Raw genomic sequence first — 18,076 nt, 5'->3', positions numbered from 1 at the left:
TCGAAGGCGACCAGTCGGCGAATCATGGCGCGAATAAATTCTGTTCGTGTTATCCAGTTGCTCATGACAACATTCGACGTAGCGAATATAAATCGACCGGATGCGAACCAACAAAAGGTGGAACTGCACGATATTGTAGCAGATATTATACGAAGAAGTGTCGAGGACACAACATTTACCATGGAAACAGACACGACGTTGGATTTCCTTCAACCATTTCGACCACATTCAGAAGAATTCGTTGATGAAGATACTTGAGGTATTTGAGTCAATGCAAGATGAAGAACAAGCCTGCGTTCCAGAAGAAGGTGGGCTCGTGGACTTGGAATACAAACAAAACGCAGTCGATTATTGGAAAGGTGGTAAGAAAAAGCGCCTGTCACTTGAGAGCGTTAGACAAAAGTTCAGAAAGGTAAAATCGGTGTCACAGTTATACAGGTGAGAGCAGTCTTTAGAAAAGGGAGGGAATCGAAGGGAAAAACTAATGCAAATATCCCGTTCTGTTTTTAATCAGTTTGTGCTTCTACGGACCTAAACGCTATAATCCATGATACTGATTTGCGACAATGGGCGTTGGAAGTAAATATAGCAGTTTCTCTTCAAAATTTTAAAGCCTCGCCAATGTGGATATTAAATTTTAAAAGAAGATAAATAAGTTTATTACCCGCTCTTACGCGGCGGACGCTGCAATTTTGGAAAACAGTGCTACAGAGTTTGTTAACATGATCAAAAGTGTAATTGACATTGTCGGCCTGGAACATGTGTATAACGCGGACGAAAGCAATTTCAACCTTGAAATGCATTCTGGTTGTACGTTAGCAGTTGAAGGCACGAAAAAGGTGGAAACAGTTGTTCAGTCCTTTTCAGCAATGACACATAGCTATACCATATTACCCGCAATCTCTGCAGCTGGGAAACTCATGTCTCCCCTTCTAATCGTGCTGAAAGAATCAAATGGAACGTTTGGTCCTCAAGTGAAGAAAACATTATTTAATGCTCCAAACGTACATATACAGGCATCAAAATCAGGAAAATTAAGCACACAATTATTTCATTAATGGTTTACTAATGTATACATACCTAATACACAGACCTCAAGTGCTCTTCTGTTAGATTCCTGGACTGGGCACTGTCCAGCTTCTATGTTGGAACTTGTTCCCAACAATAAACAAGTCGCCATTTACACTATTCCAAAGAAAACAACCGGTATGATACAACCGCTTGACGTATACGGATTTCGGGTGTGGAAAGGCTTCGTGAGAAAATTTTCGGATACAGTACTCCTTTTAAACATAGCCGTTAATTTGCATTTGCGTAACAATATAATAAAACTACAATCACTAACTCACAATCAATTGTCTGCATCAAGATACAATGCCTTGTTCAGGTATGGATGGTACAAAAGTGGGTACATACCTACTAATTGTAAACCGACGTTTGAACATCCTGTGGATATTGCTTTTAAAAATCAAGAAAACATAGATCCACCTAAATGTGCATTCTGTGGAGCGCCAACTGTTATTCGTTGTGTATGGTGCACCAAGTTCTTATGCTTTCATCATTTCTTCGAAGCCTTTCACTACCACGCACATTCTTCATAGAAGTGTAACATTCTTCTACGGCAGTACTGTTAGAATTGCCAGTGGTAATATGTATCGTAATGATTATACTGTCTTCGAGAATCATTCACGTATGTAAAGACATTGTTAGAGATACCCTCGTTGATGCCGTACATTCATCTGTAGCACTTTTGATTGCACACCTATTTGCCTGTATATTCTGTTACGTTCCGATCAGATTTTTAATGTTACTTTCGACCTAACGTCGGCTGGAATGTGTCTTGACAATGCTTTGCATTTTGGATTTTCCCAATCGAGCACAATCTCAACGTTGACACATTGTTCCCATAAATACAAAAAAAAAAAAATGAAAACGACACACCTGGAGTACAACTACTGTTTGGAAATACATTTTACGCATACTTTATACATTTTACGGCTACTGTGACGCCACCTAGGATTTCGTTCCCGTTGCACTTCCGTTATATTATTCCTCATAAAAATTCAAGTAATTTTTGTATTTAACATTTCTTTCCATGTCTATTACTTTTTCGGTTATACGCTTTAGAAGGTTCCCACCCCTAAATCTTGAGGGAGTAGTTTCACCCTGTAAACATGAATTTCCGCCGATACAGACAAATACTTGTCGAATAGTTCCAAATGGTGTGCTTGTATACCAAGTTTCATCGAAATCCTGGATTGTCAAGTGGCAGATGGTAGTAATATGGACAAAGGCGGAAAATATTTGTAAACAAATAAACAAATGAACCAAAATTTTGTTCCTTTTACATTTTAGTAAACCATTGCGAATTATAACTTTTACACGGAAAAAGATCGTCCCCAACCCTCACGTGTTAGAAATTATATGTAAAATAAAGAAAATTTTAATTTATTTATAAATTGTTGGACGTACAAACATTTCTTATGCAGCGCGTTATACGACATAGTAGTATTACAAGGCGGGTTCTAATTCAAATTTGTTTTTTTGTCGGCGGGCGGGTGGCGGCGGATGACGTCATAGAGATGGCGGAGTGGTGGGGGGTAAAGCGCGAGGAGCAGATATCGATATCGAACCGATCTCGAACCCATACATCGAAGTGCATCGAGGAGGAACCGCGGGTGAAGGTGCGCTACTCTAGAGCGTGGTACAGACTGTCGGTAAGGAAGGTGCTACTTTGGAGCGTGGTACAGACTGTCGGTAAGGAAGGAAATATTAATTTTATGATATTGATATAAATGAAAAAACTTCTCGGGGCGACGGGGCTCGAACCCAAGACCTCCGCGGTACGAGTCAGCCGCCTAACCAACTCCCCCAAACGCCGTCTCTGACTTTAGTCTTTTCCGAATGGTACATATAGCGAAACCAACGGAGCGTCACATATGTGAGACACACACACACACACCATGAGCCGTTGCCAAACGTAGGCGTATAATAATAATTTATTTTTATGAGAAATTTTATCAGAAATTGTTTCGGACGATGTCGGGAAAGATCGACGTTTCTCGACACCGCGTCTTCGAGGGAAAGAGACGGAGCATTACTTTAAAGTTAAAATTCTAGGAGGGACAGAGACGCCACTACATAGGGGATAGAATCGCATGCTATCTAAAGCTAACAGTATTTCAAAGCGTTCCGATTTAACGTCGCTGCGTATCGCGCGATCTCGCGTAATTCGACACCTCTGGAGTAGCCGTGCAGGGTGATGTCACTTGGCGGCGCGAATGTAATATGCTACTTTTGGAAACGTTGTACGTGAGAATCATAGAAAGAATTATGCAGCGTCAGCAAATCTTAAAAGTTAGGTGACGAGGAGGATGATGGGCGAATGAAATGGAACAAATCATAAAATTAAAAGAATATAATTAAAAGAATATAATTTAGCATTTTTTACTACGAGCATCATCCACAATATGATTGATTGCACATGCTAACAATTCACAATCGATCAATGAATGCTATTCGAAGTATTCGCTTTCAGAAATTAATTTTACATAATCTGTTGGCGCGGTAGCGCTACGTAGAACGTCTACGAAAGTGGCATATTTACTGCTTACAGCGTACATATTTTCAGTTAGCCACGTATACATATGTTCAATGCAATGATTGTACGCGAATAGTTTACACATCGTGGCTTCAGTCATATACAGGGTGTCCCACTAAGGAGTGGACAGCGCGATATCTCTTAAAGTATTGTCGATAAAAATATAAAAAAAATAGGGAATTGCATGGTTCGAGGGGGCCCATTTATTAGCGCGAACGAATTTTGTTTTCGATTATTATTTTAAAAGATACGATGGTCAAGTTCGGTTTTTCAAATGGAACTATTTTTTTTGAAGACCTGAGTTGATAGTGCGTTCCAAGACAAATTCAATAAGCTTTAATGTATACACTTTATTTCCACTGGTTTTTAAGATATTGCGCTTGCAAAATTACTGATTTTCACTGGAAGAAAACCCTCTGGAATAGGAAGGACCGGAGGCGGTCTTACTGGCGCCACGGGTGGCACTGCCTGTTCAAAAGGATACTTACCTGCCAAAGGTCTACGCCAGAAATGGCAGGCCCAAAGGCTGGACAATTCTTTTCCGTCGGAAATGCTACTTAGGTAGGTACATCTGCGGTATCGAGAAGCGCATCGTTACTTTTATTTCGCACTTGCTTCTACGCTCGGATGGCCGGTTCTTTTGGGAGGGATGCAAGTTGGATTGGTTAGGTTAGGAGGAGTGAAAGTTGCTAGACTAAATTTCAACCATAGGAAGCAGATTGTATCAGAACCAATCAGATTTGCATCCCTCACAAACGGCTGCTCTCTTGAAGAGGCCCTTGTCACAGCAATACCCTCCTAACGTAACCAATCCAACTTGCATCCCTCCCAAAAGAACCGGCCATCCGAGCGTAGAAGCAAGTGCGAAATAAAAGTAACGATGCGCTTCTGGATACCGCAGATGTACCTACCTAAGTAGCATTTCTGACGGAAAAGAATTGTCCAGCTTTTGGGCCTGCGAACCCTGTCGTAGACCTTTGGCAGGTAGGTATCAGTTTCAACAGGCAATGTCACCCGTAGCGCCAGTAAGACCGACCCCGGTCCTTCCTATTCCAGAGGGTTTTCTTCCAGTGAAAATCAGTAATTTTGCAAGCGCAATATCTTAAAAACCAGTGGAAATAAAGTGTATACATTAAAGCTTATTGAATTTGTCTTGGAACGCACTATCAACTCAGGTCTTCAAAAAAAATAGTTCCATTTGAAAAACCGAACTTGACCATCGTATCTTTTAAAATAATAATCGGAAACAAAATTCGTTCGCGCTAATAAATGGGCCCCCTCGAACCATGCAATTCCCTATTTTTTTTATATTTTTATCGACAATACTTTAAGAGATATCGCGCTGTCCACTCCTTAGTGGGACACCCTGTACATAGATAGACCCTTTATATGAAATGTATTACAAAATAATTAAGTTACTAAATATGCTACCTTATAGATCTGTCTTCCATAGAAGTAACTATGATATCGCATAATTTACTTCGTTGCTTGTCATTGAATACAGTTGTTTGTTTGTATGATGTGATAATCCTTCTGCCCGTCTCAGAATTATGTAAAAGACCTTTTAATTGTTCAAGCGATATCATAGAGGAATTATTTTTATACTGAGGAACAACATTCAATATTGCTGATGAATTTTCATTGTTTACTTTTTGACAATTAATTTCTTTTTCAGGAAACTCAAGATTGTTGCAATATTTCTATAACCCAAATTATTGAAAGTTCATTTTATAGTAATAGTCACTTATTATTTTGTGTAATCATAACGTACATTTTTAAAATGTTTACACCAGTAATCCATGAAGATTGCCCGATCTCCAATGATTGGAATCAAACTCGATATAAGATTTTCATTGAGTTTTTTTATCACGTGAATCGTTATCTTATTTTCTGAAATAGATCAAATAAAACTGTAAAATAATTGTACAGTTTTTTAAAATTACGGGGAATAAAAACCATTATCAATTTACATATCACGTAATTTTAACAAAACTTTGATTATATTAATTTTCTTCTTATTCACACATTCCGTGCCACGTGGTCGCATACGCCCCACGTTGAACTTTCCACTCATGCCGTGTGGTCTTATATCCCCCACGATATAATAAATGCGTTATACACGTTACGCAGATGTCTGCACATATTTGTAAAAGAAATCTTATTCAAAGATTCTCGTTTCGTAGCAAAAATATCAAATGGCTTGAATGGAAAATGTAGCGTGGGGCGTATGCGACCCACATGGCGTGGAACGTGTTAACATTTTTGTCTAATATTCTTTTCGCTAACAATAAATATAAAAAGTAACTTACCTGCAAAGGATTCCATCAAATGTTCCAGTTCGAGGGAAAACAAAATCTTCTTCACCTCATCATCAGCCATAATTTCAAACTGTTTTAAACAATTTCCGAATCACACGAGTCGCGTGCGGCGTGATATTTTGAAACAAATGAACGTACTACAGATATTACTACGCGTTGAAGTCAGACGAAGTGTTTCCACCCACTGGGCTGACGACTGCGGCATATTGGAACGGCCAGCTTTACTGCGTTACATTTTTCGACTGCCTTTGTCCACAATCCAGATCAATCCAGACGCTTCGTCTGACTTCGACGCGTAGTAATGTCTATAGTACGTCCATTTGTTTCAAAATGTTGCCACTGGCTTCAGTAGCGTAGCGTACCGTTCAAACAGCGCTTGCAAGTCAAACTTCCGGTGGACTTCCGGTTTCATGATTTGACCACTTTCATATCACCTCACGTCGTTATTTATTAATATAAGTAAATAATAATGCGAGATGACATACATGAACGTGGTCAAATTGTTGAGACCAATAATACACCAAGTATTTTTCCCTTACATCATGTTTTTAGCTTTGACATAAAATATTTATAAAATTAATTCCATTTAAACTAAATATTCTTATATGTATTTTGAATAAATATATTTATACTTTTAATAGATGAAATTGCAAATATGAGTGTTTCTTTTTTCATTTACCGACGACATACTAAGAGTACGTCTGAAGGAAAATATTTTACTTACGTATATTTAACGAGGGAAAAAAACATGTTTTATTATTAAATTGTAGTTCGCCTCTTATACTTTATAATTCTTATATATCGTTTATATACCACTAAATAATAAATGAAGAAAAAACAGAAATGCGTTTGGAAAAAGTGGACTTTCCTGTGGAACTTTCCTTCGGGAGTCTAGAGAATTCACGACTTTCAAGACGTGAAGTGGGGACACTCTAAACCGCCAAAGATTGTTATGTTCGAAGTAATTTTCTTTTGCTATGTAGTAAAAAATATTTTTTTATTTTGTATAATTATTAGTTCATTTGGAATCACACATTTTCTTAAACCGAATACATATTTCTTAAACAAGTAATATAAAAACAATAAATTTGTTTAATTGAGGTTCGTAACTATTATCTCAGTTTAAATGACTGATTTGTTTATTTTAAAAACATGGTTCTCTTTATGACATAAGACAATATGTGGTAATGTTAAACAATGCCTACTTCGATGCAAATAATACATTTTCTTCAATCAAACACATATTTCTTTAAAAAATAGCATAAGGGCAAGGAATTCATTTAACAAATTGAAAGAAATATTTTTCATTCAAAATGTATTATTTATTTGCATTAAAAACATATTTCTCTACAAAAACTAAAAAATATATTTTTTAATTCAAATGTATGGTTCCTTGATTTTTAGCATACGATTTTCTACATCAAGAAAATAATTTTTAGTTTTGTTGCATAACTATAAGTACATTAATTTTTCGACTTCAGTAAATATTCTCTAATTCTTAGAAATAGTTTCACTCTTAGAAGTACATATTTTTTTATTTCAAAATATTCATTTTTACTGATTGGTTTTCCTGAGTCAAATAACTATTTTTTACATTGCCGAAACTTGTAATTGTAACCGAAATAAATATTTATTTACATTAGATTACTAATATTAAGAACATGCGTTTTCTTAATATAAGTAAATGATTTATCATAAACCAAAACATACTGCTTATTTTAAGCAAATGTTTACGTAACTTCAGTAAAGTTCTTCTAAATAAATGCAGTACTCAAATTTAAGTAAATATATCTGTACTCTAAAAATAATTGACTTACATTAAAAATATGGTTTCTTCGTTCAAATAAGTTGATTCAAAAAAATTGGTTTGCTTGAATTAAGCACATTTTTTTCTCAGTGTATAAGTATTGCTGATCAGTACTCAGATTTTTCTCATCCACTTGTGGTAAAACTGTGTTAATTATCTGAAAATTCACAACAGGTCTAGATTCACATGATGTGAACTTTGATCCGATTGGACCGGAGAATGAATATGGCCCTTTAGTATGTCCGTCTAATTTCTGAAGAAGATGTCGTAAAGGTAATTCATTAGCGTGCAGTAAGCAAATAATCCACTGAAGAGGTCTTCCAAGGTGAACTTCAATTAATCTTATAACACCGCTTTTCCAGCCCGTGTTTACATTGGTACCGTCACAACCAATTGCTTTAATGCTTTTTAGATTTACGGATTTCGCTTCCATATACGATATAATACTTTTTGCTATATTTAAAGCAGTGCCAGGCGGTTCTATGGTTAAATGACCAAAATATTTGCTTCCTGGCTCTTCAATTAGCGATATGTGTTCCTGTTGTTTTGTAATACGACGCCCTTGAACTAGCATCATAGTTTGATCTTTTCGTCCATCAAAATAAATCCCTTCGATGTCTTCAACTCGCTCTGTTGCCGTTTTCTGTACAGCTCTCCTTGTTTTAACCAATTCCCTGCGGATTTTATTTTTATCTATCACATTAACTGGATTATTTGAAGAAACTAATCCGAAGTCCTCTAAAGCCGCTGTCGCAATTTTTGCTATGGTTCTGTTTGAAGCTCCAGTCATATCCGCCATTTTAGCAATATTGGGTAAATGAACTCTAGCTTGGCCTTTTTGATGTGGCCTACTTTTAGTATTGGAATGATCTAAAGGATAGGACCATTTAAATTCTTCATAATCTAATAATTCCTCTTCACTTGAAGAAGTTGTTTCTAAGCATTCGGTGAGACCACTTATATTCGGTTTGTTTTCACTACTCTTTGAAGGTCTTGGTGATTTCAAGGGTTGTTCTTGTAATCTTTTCTGTCTTTTCTTAAGTTTTTCTGTAGTTAATTTGTCTACACCGCTAATACGCATTTTTCTTTCTTTTCTTTGATCACTTAGAAATTCGCGTTCAATCAAGGGAATCTTTTTATTCTTTTCACATTTGCATGCATGAAAATCGCTGCATTTGCAAGAACAAATGTCGAATAACTTTTGTGCTTGTAATTTAAAATCATCTAGTTTTGCCTGCATTGAATTCGTTTTTCGATTTTTTATCGGTTTTATCAAATTTCTGTACTTCTTGTGATATGCAGTTATCATGGCTATGACACGGTTGTGTGTGACTGTTGGTAGGGAAGTAACTTTCCATATATGTTGAATTTTATTTGCATCAATTTTAGCAATCTCCGATTCTGACGGCTGCTTGCTGCCATCTCCCTTTAATTCTGATTGCACAAAAAAATAACAGCGCATCATATCTTCATACGTAGGAAGACATCTTTCACATTCCAAATCCTGGGTGGAGCCCAATATTGGGTGACTGTCATTATTTCGCGTTTTAACTCTTCTTGCCATAATAATAAAAAACGATTTGTAAGCGTTTATACTAAACAAATCAACGAAAAAACACTATTTTTGTCTTTACACAATAAAATATAATTCACTTGGCGAAGAATGACGCGACGGTCTGAACATGAAGAATTATCGTTAGTCGTTACTGCCTAATAATACAGAAATTACAGTGTACCGGGAAAGCTACAGCTAGTTCCTTGTGCACGTGTGGACTGTGTAGGAATAAATAAGTGGCGGAGGGCAGGCGCTAAGACGTTGGTAACGTCGCGTCGGTTACTAAGTATATAATACACATTCGTTTTTGCTAGCGAGGCGCAGTGAAACATTGAAATAATTCAGCAGAAAACTTTTGGTCACTTACTAGATTGGTAGAAACTGATTGCGCCTTATGATCTACCAAAACTATTAATATGAAAAAAAACGACACCTTTCACCCCGCTGGGGCGCGGCTAAATATGGTTTTAAAATTATAAAAAAAAATCAGTGAGCTTTTTGACACACCTCACAACTTTTTTTCACTATGACGAGAAAAAAATCCAAAATTTTTTTTTTCGGCCCAGCCTACTGTATACTTACTATCCAGGACAATTTGGCAAAATATTTTCTTGCAATACCATTGGCAAGCATTATTTCAGAGGATATAGCCAAGGCATTTCATCTGTAAATATGGAAGTCCTAAAGTTATCCTTACTGATCAAGGACCAAATTTTATGAGTTCCCTTATGAAGAAATTTACTAGAGCGTTTCATATCAAACAATACCGAACCTCTGCATTTCATCCACAATCCAATAGCTCATTAGAGAAAAGTCACCACGTCCTTGTCGAGTATCTACGGCATTATGTATCAAAAGAAAAGCAATGGGATCAATGTTTTCGTACAACACAAGCACTCACGAAGGCACTCAATTTACGCCTCACGAAGTTATTTATGGTAAAAAAGCACGTCTTCAAGTATTCCTCCAACGGATAACATTGGAACATATCCGGACTACGTCGATAAATTAATACATAAATTACACCACATCCGACAAATGGCGCGAAGAAATTTAGACGAATCAAAAATACGCCAAAAACACTACTATGATCGGAAGATTCAACCTCAGACATATAAAATAGGAGATTGGGTTTGGTTATTAAATCCAAGGCGCGAAAAACTGGGACCGGAATAGAGCGGACCCTACCGGATCATCGAAGTTTTGGAGAACAGCAACCTGAAGATAGCAATTAAATTAACACTAGAATCGTACACATGAACAAGGTAAAAAAGGCACATCTACCTTAAAAGTTGCCACCCTGCATACGAGTCTATATAAGGAGGAGAGGACAAAAAAATCCTCCATTGTAGCAAAAAAGGGTAGCAGGTTATAACAAGTGTCAAAAGAAAATTTTTTTACAATGGAAAACTATACATGCCTGAAACAATTCTACAACGAGGACGTATACTACTATAAATTGAACATGGTATGCGTAATGTGTACCCAACGCGTCAATATAGAAGATGAAGAGGTAGTCAGAAAACATTTGATATCCAAGGGTAATACACGAACATGGAGAATATGTCGGTTTTGCCGCCGGACATTATTTATTGCTCGATGAGCCAAAGATTGCAAGAAATGCACAAAGTTAATGTCTCAACTGCAATGAGAAACCCTTAATAAATTAATACTTATTTCATATTTTTGCACACACTGCACTCTACAGTTACACACTACACACACAAACAGAATGTACTTAATACTTACACATTTTATATATTTTTCTACTTTTTATATACCTTTTTCTAATAAACATATATTTTTATACTAAAAATTTTATGTGGATAACTTAAAAAATATATAAGCAGGAAAAACATTGTTGGGTAGGAAACAAAGTTGCGAAAATCTTCATAAAAAACTTCGCCAGAGGGCGCCATTTCCAATTTAAAACCACTACACACTAGCGCCACACTTATTGTTAGTACTAACCGTTCAAAACTGCGCCATAGTTCATTTGCTATCAAAATGCCGAAACGATCAGGAACACGTCATTTCAAAACCAAAAAAGGAAAGGATGAATTGGAAGTAGTATTTCAGGAAATGATTCCTATACCTCCACTAATTACCCCACTTCCGGGATCTCCGCAGAAAATGGTAAGGTACCAATGCATTCCATCTTTTCCAAAATTAACAAAAAACCTTTCCAACTCAAGACATCACCTCACACACCACCGGACACCCTCCCGACTACTCCGGAATTTCCGAAAACGCCAGGTTATAAAAATCCAAGGCCCCCAGATTTCAAAATTCCGGAGGTGCCGCCAAAGAAATGGCCAGCCCTCATTCATATTAACATCCCAGACCCAGATTGGGAGGTGTGTAGGGCTCTGCCAAAAAAGGATCCCCGGAGAAGTATTTGGAAGCTGCTCGGCTTGGTCGGTACAGGAGTAGCCGGTCCCTATAGACTAACAAACAAAAAACTAAAAATTTAATAAATATAACACTCGTATAACACATAAGTATGAATATCCGTTTCGTTTCGCCATCCTACCTCGCACAAATCTCTCGAAGATAAGAGATCCCCCAGGGCGGGGGGCGTGTAGCGTCCCACGGGGACTTAAATCGCTAAATATCGACCGTCGATAAAGTAGAACCGATTTATGTTACCACACAAAACCGTCCTGTATTACCACGCAGACTCATTGTAAACACTTTTATATGTAATTCATAAAATAAGTGAATATTAGAGAAACAAATATTATAGGGGCGTTAGGGATAATTTAATATAAATACTGACGAAACCGCGAAACAAAACAATATGTAATAAGCGAGCAAAATACGAAACAACAAGTCACGACTCATTGCGCATGCGCCAGCCCGCCAAATCCTCACTATAAAAGGAGGCGCACGCAGCCCAGCGGGCATTCGAAAAATCTGCCAACAGTAACGAGCTTCGCCCCGGAAACGGTAGCAGCCGTTCTAGCAGCAGATACAAGCTAAGAGTAACGAGCTTCGTCCCGGAGACTGTAGCGGCCGTTCTTACAGCTTACATTACCAGGAGTACGAGCATCGCCTCGGAAACGGTAGCGGCCGTACACTGCAATATTCGAATCTAACGTAGAGTGATAATCTGCCAAGAGTAACGAGCTTCGCCCCGGAAACGGTAGTGGCCGTTCTTACAGCAGACATTGCTGAGAGTACGAGCTTCGCCCCGGAAACGGTAGCGACTGTACACTGCAAACATATATGTATAAGCATATTAGAGTCATACAGGGTGTCCCAAAAATGTCGGACTTCCTTGAAAGGGGTGACTCAGGGGGTGATTTGAAACAACTTTTTCCTTAGTGAAAATATTGTCCGAAGCTTCGTTAACGAGATATTAACAAAAACCCCCGACCAATCAGAGCGCGCGCCTTCCACCCGAGCTCCCGTTATAGCGTTGGCTACGTGGTAGGCGGCTGCGCTTGTACTACGAAGGTACAAACAGGCAAGTCGGCATGCATCGAAGGAAACCGCGTTACACAGTTTTTAAATAATAATTGTTTGAAGTGAGAGGACAAGAAATACGCAAATTTCGTTTTCAAATAAGGCATAAACGAAAAGGTAATGTAACAAAAAATGTACAACAAGTGATCATAATTCGTTATTGAGGTAAAAATCCGTAGTTTAATCACGGCCAACATAACTAAATTTAAAAAATAATATTAGGTGTATGAATAAATTCTTTCAGACTGGATTTACATAATCGGTATAAAGCAACCGAATTTCTATCGTAGTGATATTCGTAAGCTACCAGAAAAATGGCAAAAGGTAATTAACATTAATGGAAATTATTTCGATGATTGAGTTGTTTTCATATTTTTTAAATCAAACTGCTATTGAACCCTAAAAACTAACAGAATTTATTTCTACACCTAATAATCACTAATAAAATAAATAACACTCACCCCTACGGGCATTCCTTTCCTTCCTTTCCTTCCTTTTCGGAAACCTGTGTCACTAAGTAGGTCACTGTGCCGATCCTGGTCATCGGTGGACGAAAAGATTTATGGTAGGGTTGCGCCCAGTGCTCAGCTGATCGCAGGTATACGACACCACCCGAAGGTAAGGATGGCAACGTCAAGTGCATCCGGGTTAATGTACCGAATATTTACTTCACTGCACGGCCACTAACACAGATCATTTAATTTACTTTTCATGGAACGTGTTGTTCCTAAGTTATAAAATTGGTGGCCCTGAAAGGGGCCGCTTTCTGTTAGTTGAGCAGTTGCTCGATGTGACCACCCTCAGCGTCTATGCACGCCTTGTGGCATCATTGACTCCGTTGAGAATAATCTTGACGCCAAACGCCGAATCGTACCCTCGCTGGGGGTTTGGATGTGCAGGTATTCTCGTGCAAACGCTCGCACAGTAGCACTTGCGTTCCCGTTGTTCCAGGCGTACACCCAGAACATCGCGTAATATTCTTGAGCGGAGAACATTTCTGGGACGAGATTGCTAGCTGACTGACAGGATTTTTTCCAAGCAACTTCCTCTACCCCCAAGTAGTTTCTCTCGTTCCATTATGGGTTAACTCCCACCAGACCAAGAGGCTGTAGGTAAAAAGAAGCCAGCACATTTCCGAAATACACGTGCTTTGCAGAAGTGCAACGAACGACCCATCCTACACTTTCACCTAAGTCCGCGCTTCGTCCTTCTACTGACAATGTACCCGTTGCTTCGAGGTAGGCAGCAGACACCACGTGTTTCGGTTCGAAAGGGTCCGAAGAGAAGAGAAACGGAAAGTCTTCGAGTTGCTATAAAGAAAAAAATACTCTTTCCTGTTTCCTTTTTCCGATACCCTGAGTTCACGTCTGCTACGAGGCGGAACCAGTTAAGCCATAAATTACCCAAAATAAATCGTTCTCTACCGCCGACTCGTAGGACAATATGGTAATAAACCGCGATCCTGGCGAAATGCTCTGGCCGATCAGCCTGATTAATTTTTGGGAACTAGCATTTAAAAAGTAATATCCAACATCAATACGCCTCGCGGAGAGATACAGGAAGAAGGGGGTAACTCGTTTACTGCGCGTAGTCCCGCCTGCTTCGTATTTCCTTCAAATTAAAGACAGATCCCTTATCTCTCGAGTATAAGCACGCGCTAAAATTACCAATCAAAAGCACGCGCTAATATTACCAAACAAAAGCACGCGTTGACGTGTTCCGTGCGAGAAAAGGTGGGCTTCAGGGAGGAGATATTGCTGTGAAGAGGGCCTCTTCAAGACAGTGGCCGCTTCAGAGGGATGCAGGGCACATTGGTTAGATTAGGACCAATCGGACGCGTGGTTTTGTTTTGAAATTCGAGTGCGTGTTTATACTGGTGGGCCTTGGGGAGGAAACATGGCAGAAAAGAAGGCCTCTTCAAAACAGTGGCCGTTTGGGAGAGGTGCAGGGCAGATTGGTTAGGTTACGACCAATCGGACTTCATGCCCACCTTTTCTCGCACGGAATACGTCAACGCGTGCCTTTGTTTTGAAATTTAAGCGCGTCCTTATACTCGAGAGATATGGGACCTGCCTTTAATTGGAAGGAAGGACGAAGCAGGCGGGACTACGCGCAGTCAGCGAGTTACCCCCTTTCTTCCTGTGTCTCTCCGCGAGACGTATTTAAAATTAATTGGATAACGGAAACAGGGTTGGTATGCCTTTTCTTCTTTATAGCAACTGGAAGACTTTCTGTTTCTCTTCTCTTCGGGCCCTTTTGAACCGAAACACGTGGTGTCTGCTGTCTATCTCGAAGCAACGGGTACATTGGCAGTAAAAGGACGGAGCGCGGACTTAGGTGAAAGTGTAGGATGGGTCGTTCGTTGGACATCTGCAAAGAACGTGTGTTTCAAAAATGTGCAGGCTTCTTTTTACCTAAAGCCTCTTGTTCTGGTGGGAGTTAACTCATAATGGAACGAGAGAAACTACTTGGGGGTAGAGGAAGTTGCTTGGAAAAAATCCTGTCAGTCAGCTAGCAATCTCGTCCCAGAAATGTTCTCCGCTCAAGAATATTACGCGATGTTCTGGGTGTACGCCTGGAACAACGGGAACGCAAGTGCTACTGTGCGAGCGTTTGCACGAGAATACCTGCACATCCAAACCCCCAGCGAGGGTACGTTTCGGCGTTTGGCGTCAAGATTATTCTCAACGGAGTCAATGATGCCGCAAGGCGTGCATAGACGCTGAGGGTGGTCACATAGAGCAACTGCTCAACTAACAGTAATCGGCCCCTTTCGGGGCCACCAATTTTATAACGTAGGAACAACACGTTCCATGAAATGTAAATTTAGTGATCAGTGTTAGCGGCCGTGCAGTGAAGTAAATATTCGGTACATTAACCCGGATGCACTTGACGTTGCGATCCTTACGTTCGGGTGGTGTCGTATACCTGCGGTCAGCTGAGCACTGGGCGCAACCCTACCATAAATCTTTTCGTCCACCGATGACCAGGATCGGCACAGTGACCTACTTAGTGACACAGGTTTCCGAAAAGGAAGGAAAGGAAGGAAAGGAATGCCCGTAGGGGTGAGTGTTATTTAATTTATTAGTGATTATTAGGTGTTGAAATAAATTCTGTTAGTTTTTAGGGTTCAATAGCAGTTTGATTTAAAAAATATGAAAACAACTCAATCATCGAAATAATTTCCATTATTGTTAATTACCTTTTGCCATTTTTCTGGTAGCTTACGAATATCACTACGATAGAAATTCGGTTGCTTTATACCGATTATGTAAATCCAGTCTGAAAGAATTTATTCATACACCTAATATTATTTTTTAAATTTAGTTATGTTGGCCGTGATTAAACTACGGATTTTTACCTCAATAACGAATTATGATCACTTGTTGTACATTTTTTGTTACATTACCTTTTCGTTTATGCCTTATTTGAAAACGAAATTTGCGTATTTCTTGTCCTCTCACTTCAAACAATTATTATTTAAGATTCTGCTTTAAAAAAAAACTGTGTAACGCGGTTTCCTTCGATGCATGCCGACTTGCTTGTTCGTACCTTCGTAATACAAGCGCAGCCGCCTACCGCGTAGCCAACGCTACAACGGGAGCTCGGGCGGAAGGCGCGCGCTCTGATTGGTCGGGGTTTTTTGTTAATATCTCGTTAACGAAGCTTCGGACAATATTTTCGCTAAGGAAGAAGTTGTTTCAAATCACCCCCTGAGTCACCCCTTTCAAGGAACTCCGACATTTTTGGGACACCCTGTATAGCATTAATTACAAAAAACACAGAAAAATCCCAAAAAACCATGTATATATAATCGTAGTTGTAGTATTAATATTAATTGTTCTTGTTATTAAAGTTAAAAGTTACTAAATAAATAAGCCATTGTTAAGTTTAAGTTTGAATTTTAATTCTTTACTCAATTTCCGACGAATTCCCACCTTTCCGACACTGGAGGGGATGCCGCTCTCCCTTCGAGACCTGCAACTTTCAGTTGTCCCCCGACAACGGAACGTTACAACCGTGTCTCGTGATATACATTAAACGAGTTCAAAGTCAAGCTTAAACTGTAAAGTATAGTGAGTGTTTCTCAAGCAGGGTTGTCGGGAAAACTTCCTACCGTAGGGAGAAGGTGACGTCAGATTGAACTATGATATATAGACTAACGAACTCACGGATTATCACGCTGACAAATTTAAACCGTGGTACCATGCTTTGAAATATGTATACTATTGTCATATTATGGCATGAATTATGTCATGCTATAGTATTTTGGTAATTATTAACAAAAAGGTAATTTTCACCGATTTCGATGACCTTGAAATATGTTATCGGGGGCGTGATTCTGAACAACTCTTTCTTATCCATGTTACCGTTCCTCGGGCGTATTTCCCACGATATTCGCGAAACATTGTTTACGAGGATACATGAGGTCACGTGAGCCGATAATGTGTGAATTTATCATGGTTCTAAGAATTAAATGGACGAAGTACAAAGAATGGACGCTGTCCAAGGTCCTGTACGCGCACACTCGGAATTCTCCCACTCTCGTCTGCATTGCCAGGGATGGCGCGCGCCGCGTAAGAGGCGACCATGACAGACCAGCCGCTAGCCCATCGTGGGTCGGGAAATTCTGAATAGCTCTGTGAGTGACGAGAAAGTGAATGACTTCCCGGTTTAGTTGTGATAATCTTTCTTTTATTATTAGACTTCGAACAGGCAACGGTGTCGTCCGTACTGTTCGCTGGTTTTGTCCTGACTGCCTTTGTGGGTTCTCGACGCGGATCTTTTTTGGGGACCGTTGTCTCTCGCGCCGTACAGGATGTTTATACAATAACGTATCGACGACGGTCCTCGCTGCTTTCCGAGAACCCCTAAGATGCAATCATAGCGCTACGCATCGGCGCCGAAATTCGATACGTCGCCGATATCGCTGATATCGCCGATGACCAAACTACAAGCCTGGTGGTATTGAGGCGGCGTGCTCGTTGCACGTGCCTCCACATCACCCCCCTTGGTGAAATTAAGGGTGCGCTCGCACTTACAACTACTGTACACACATTTACATATATACGTATATGCACCTTACCAACTATTATGTACATGCTTACAACTAGAACGCGTTCGCGGATTACACGTTTACGCCAGCATCTACGTACTTGCGTTGTAGCGATCGGGGAATCGTACGCGTCTTCCCGACCGTGTCGTTCGTTCGGTCGCTCTATCCGCAATGGTCTCTGCGGGGACCACCTGCGGAGTCGATCTCCGCGGTTCGTCCTGCCTTTCGTCTCCCAGCAGGTACGCGGGTTTCAAACGGTCCAACGACACTG

The 18,076-nt window shown here is 39.6% G+C and overlaps 2 protein-coding genes and 1 long non-coding RNA gene across 3 annotated transcripts in view; 1 reads left to right on the top strand and 2 right to left on the bottom strand.

Annotated features, from left to right (window-relative positions):
• The window catches only part of LOC143372210 (sorting nexin-14), a 278,394-nt gene that overhangs the window by 47,291 nt on the left and 213,027 nt on the right, over window positions 1–18,076 (top strand). The gene's annotated exons all lie outside the window — the stretch shown is intronic.
• The window catches only part of LOC143372282 (uncharacterized), a 394,641-nt gene that overhangs the window by 241,098 nt on the left and 135,467 nt on the right, over window positions 1–18,076 (bottom strand). The gene's annotated exons all lie outside the window — the stretch shown is intronic.
• Window positions 4,981–6,476, bottom strand: LOC143372267 (uncharacterized). Its single transcript, XM_076818323.1, has 3 exons — window positions 5,911–6,476; window positions 5,373–5,491; window positions 4,981–5,301 (listed from the first exon to the last, which is right to left on the bottom strand). The coding sequence occupies exons 1-3, from the start codon at window positions 5,978–5,980 to the stop codon at window positions 5,029–5,031; spliced, it is 462 nt and encodes a 153-aa protein (XP_076674438.1). The 5' UTR covers window positions 5,981–6,476; the 3' UTR covers window positions 4,981–5,028.

This window comes from Andrena cerasifolii, chromosome 8, assembly GCF_050908995.1.
Source record: "Andrena cerasifolii isolate SP2316 chromosome 8, iyAndCera1_principal, whole genome shotgun sequence".
Classification (NCBI taxonomy): Eukaryota; Metazoa; Arthropoda; class Insecta; order Hymenoptera; family Andrenidae; genus Andrena; species Andrena cerasifolii.
Note: the sequence above shows the minus strand (reverse complement) of the source record. Positions and strands in the feature narration are given on the sequence as shown.

Bases quoted from the DNA above. Each gene is read 5' to 3' on its own strand.
- LOC143372267 (XM_076818323.1), bottom strand. From the start codon at position 5,980: ATGGCTGATGATGAGGTGAAGAAGATTTTGTTTTCCCTCGAACTGGAA. The intron at 5,492-5,910 runs GTAAGTTACTTT...GATCTATTTCAG, and splicing joins TTTGATGGAATCCTTTGCAG to AAAATAAGATAACGATTCAC. The intron at 5,302-5,372 runs GTACGTTATGAT...TTTGGGTTATAG, and splicing joins GGTGTAAACATTTTAAAAAT to AAATATTGCAACAATCTTGA.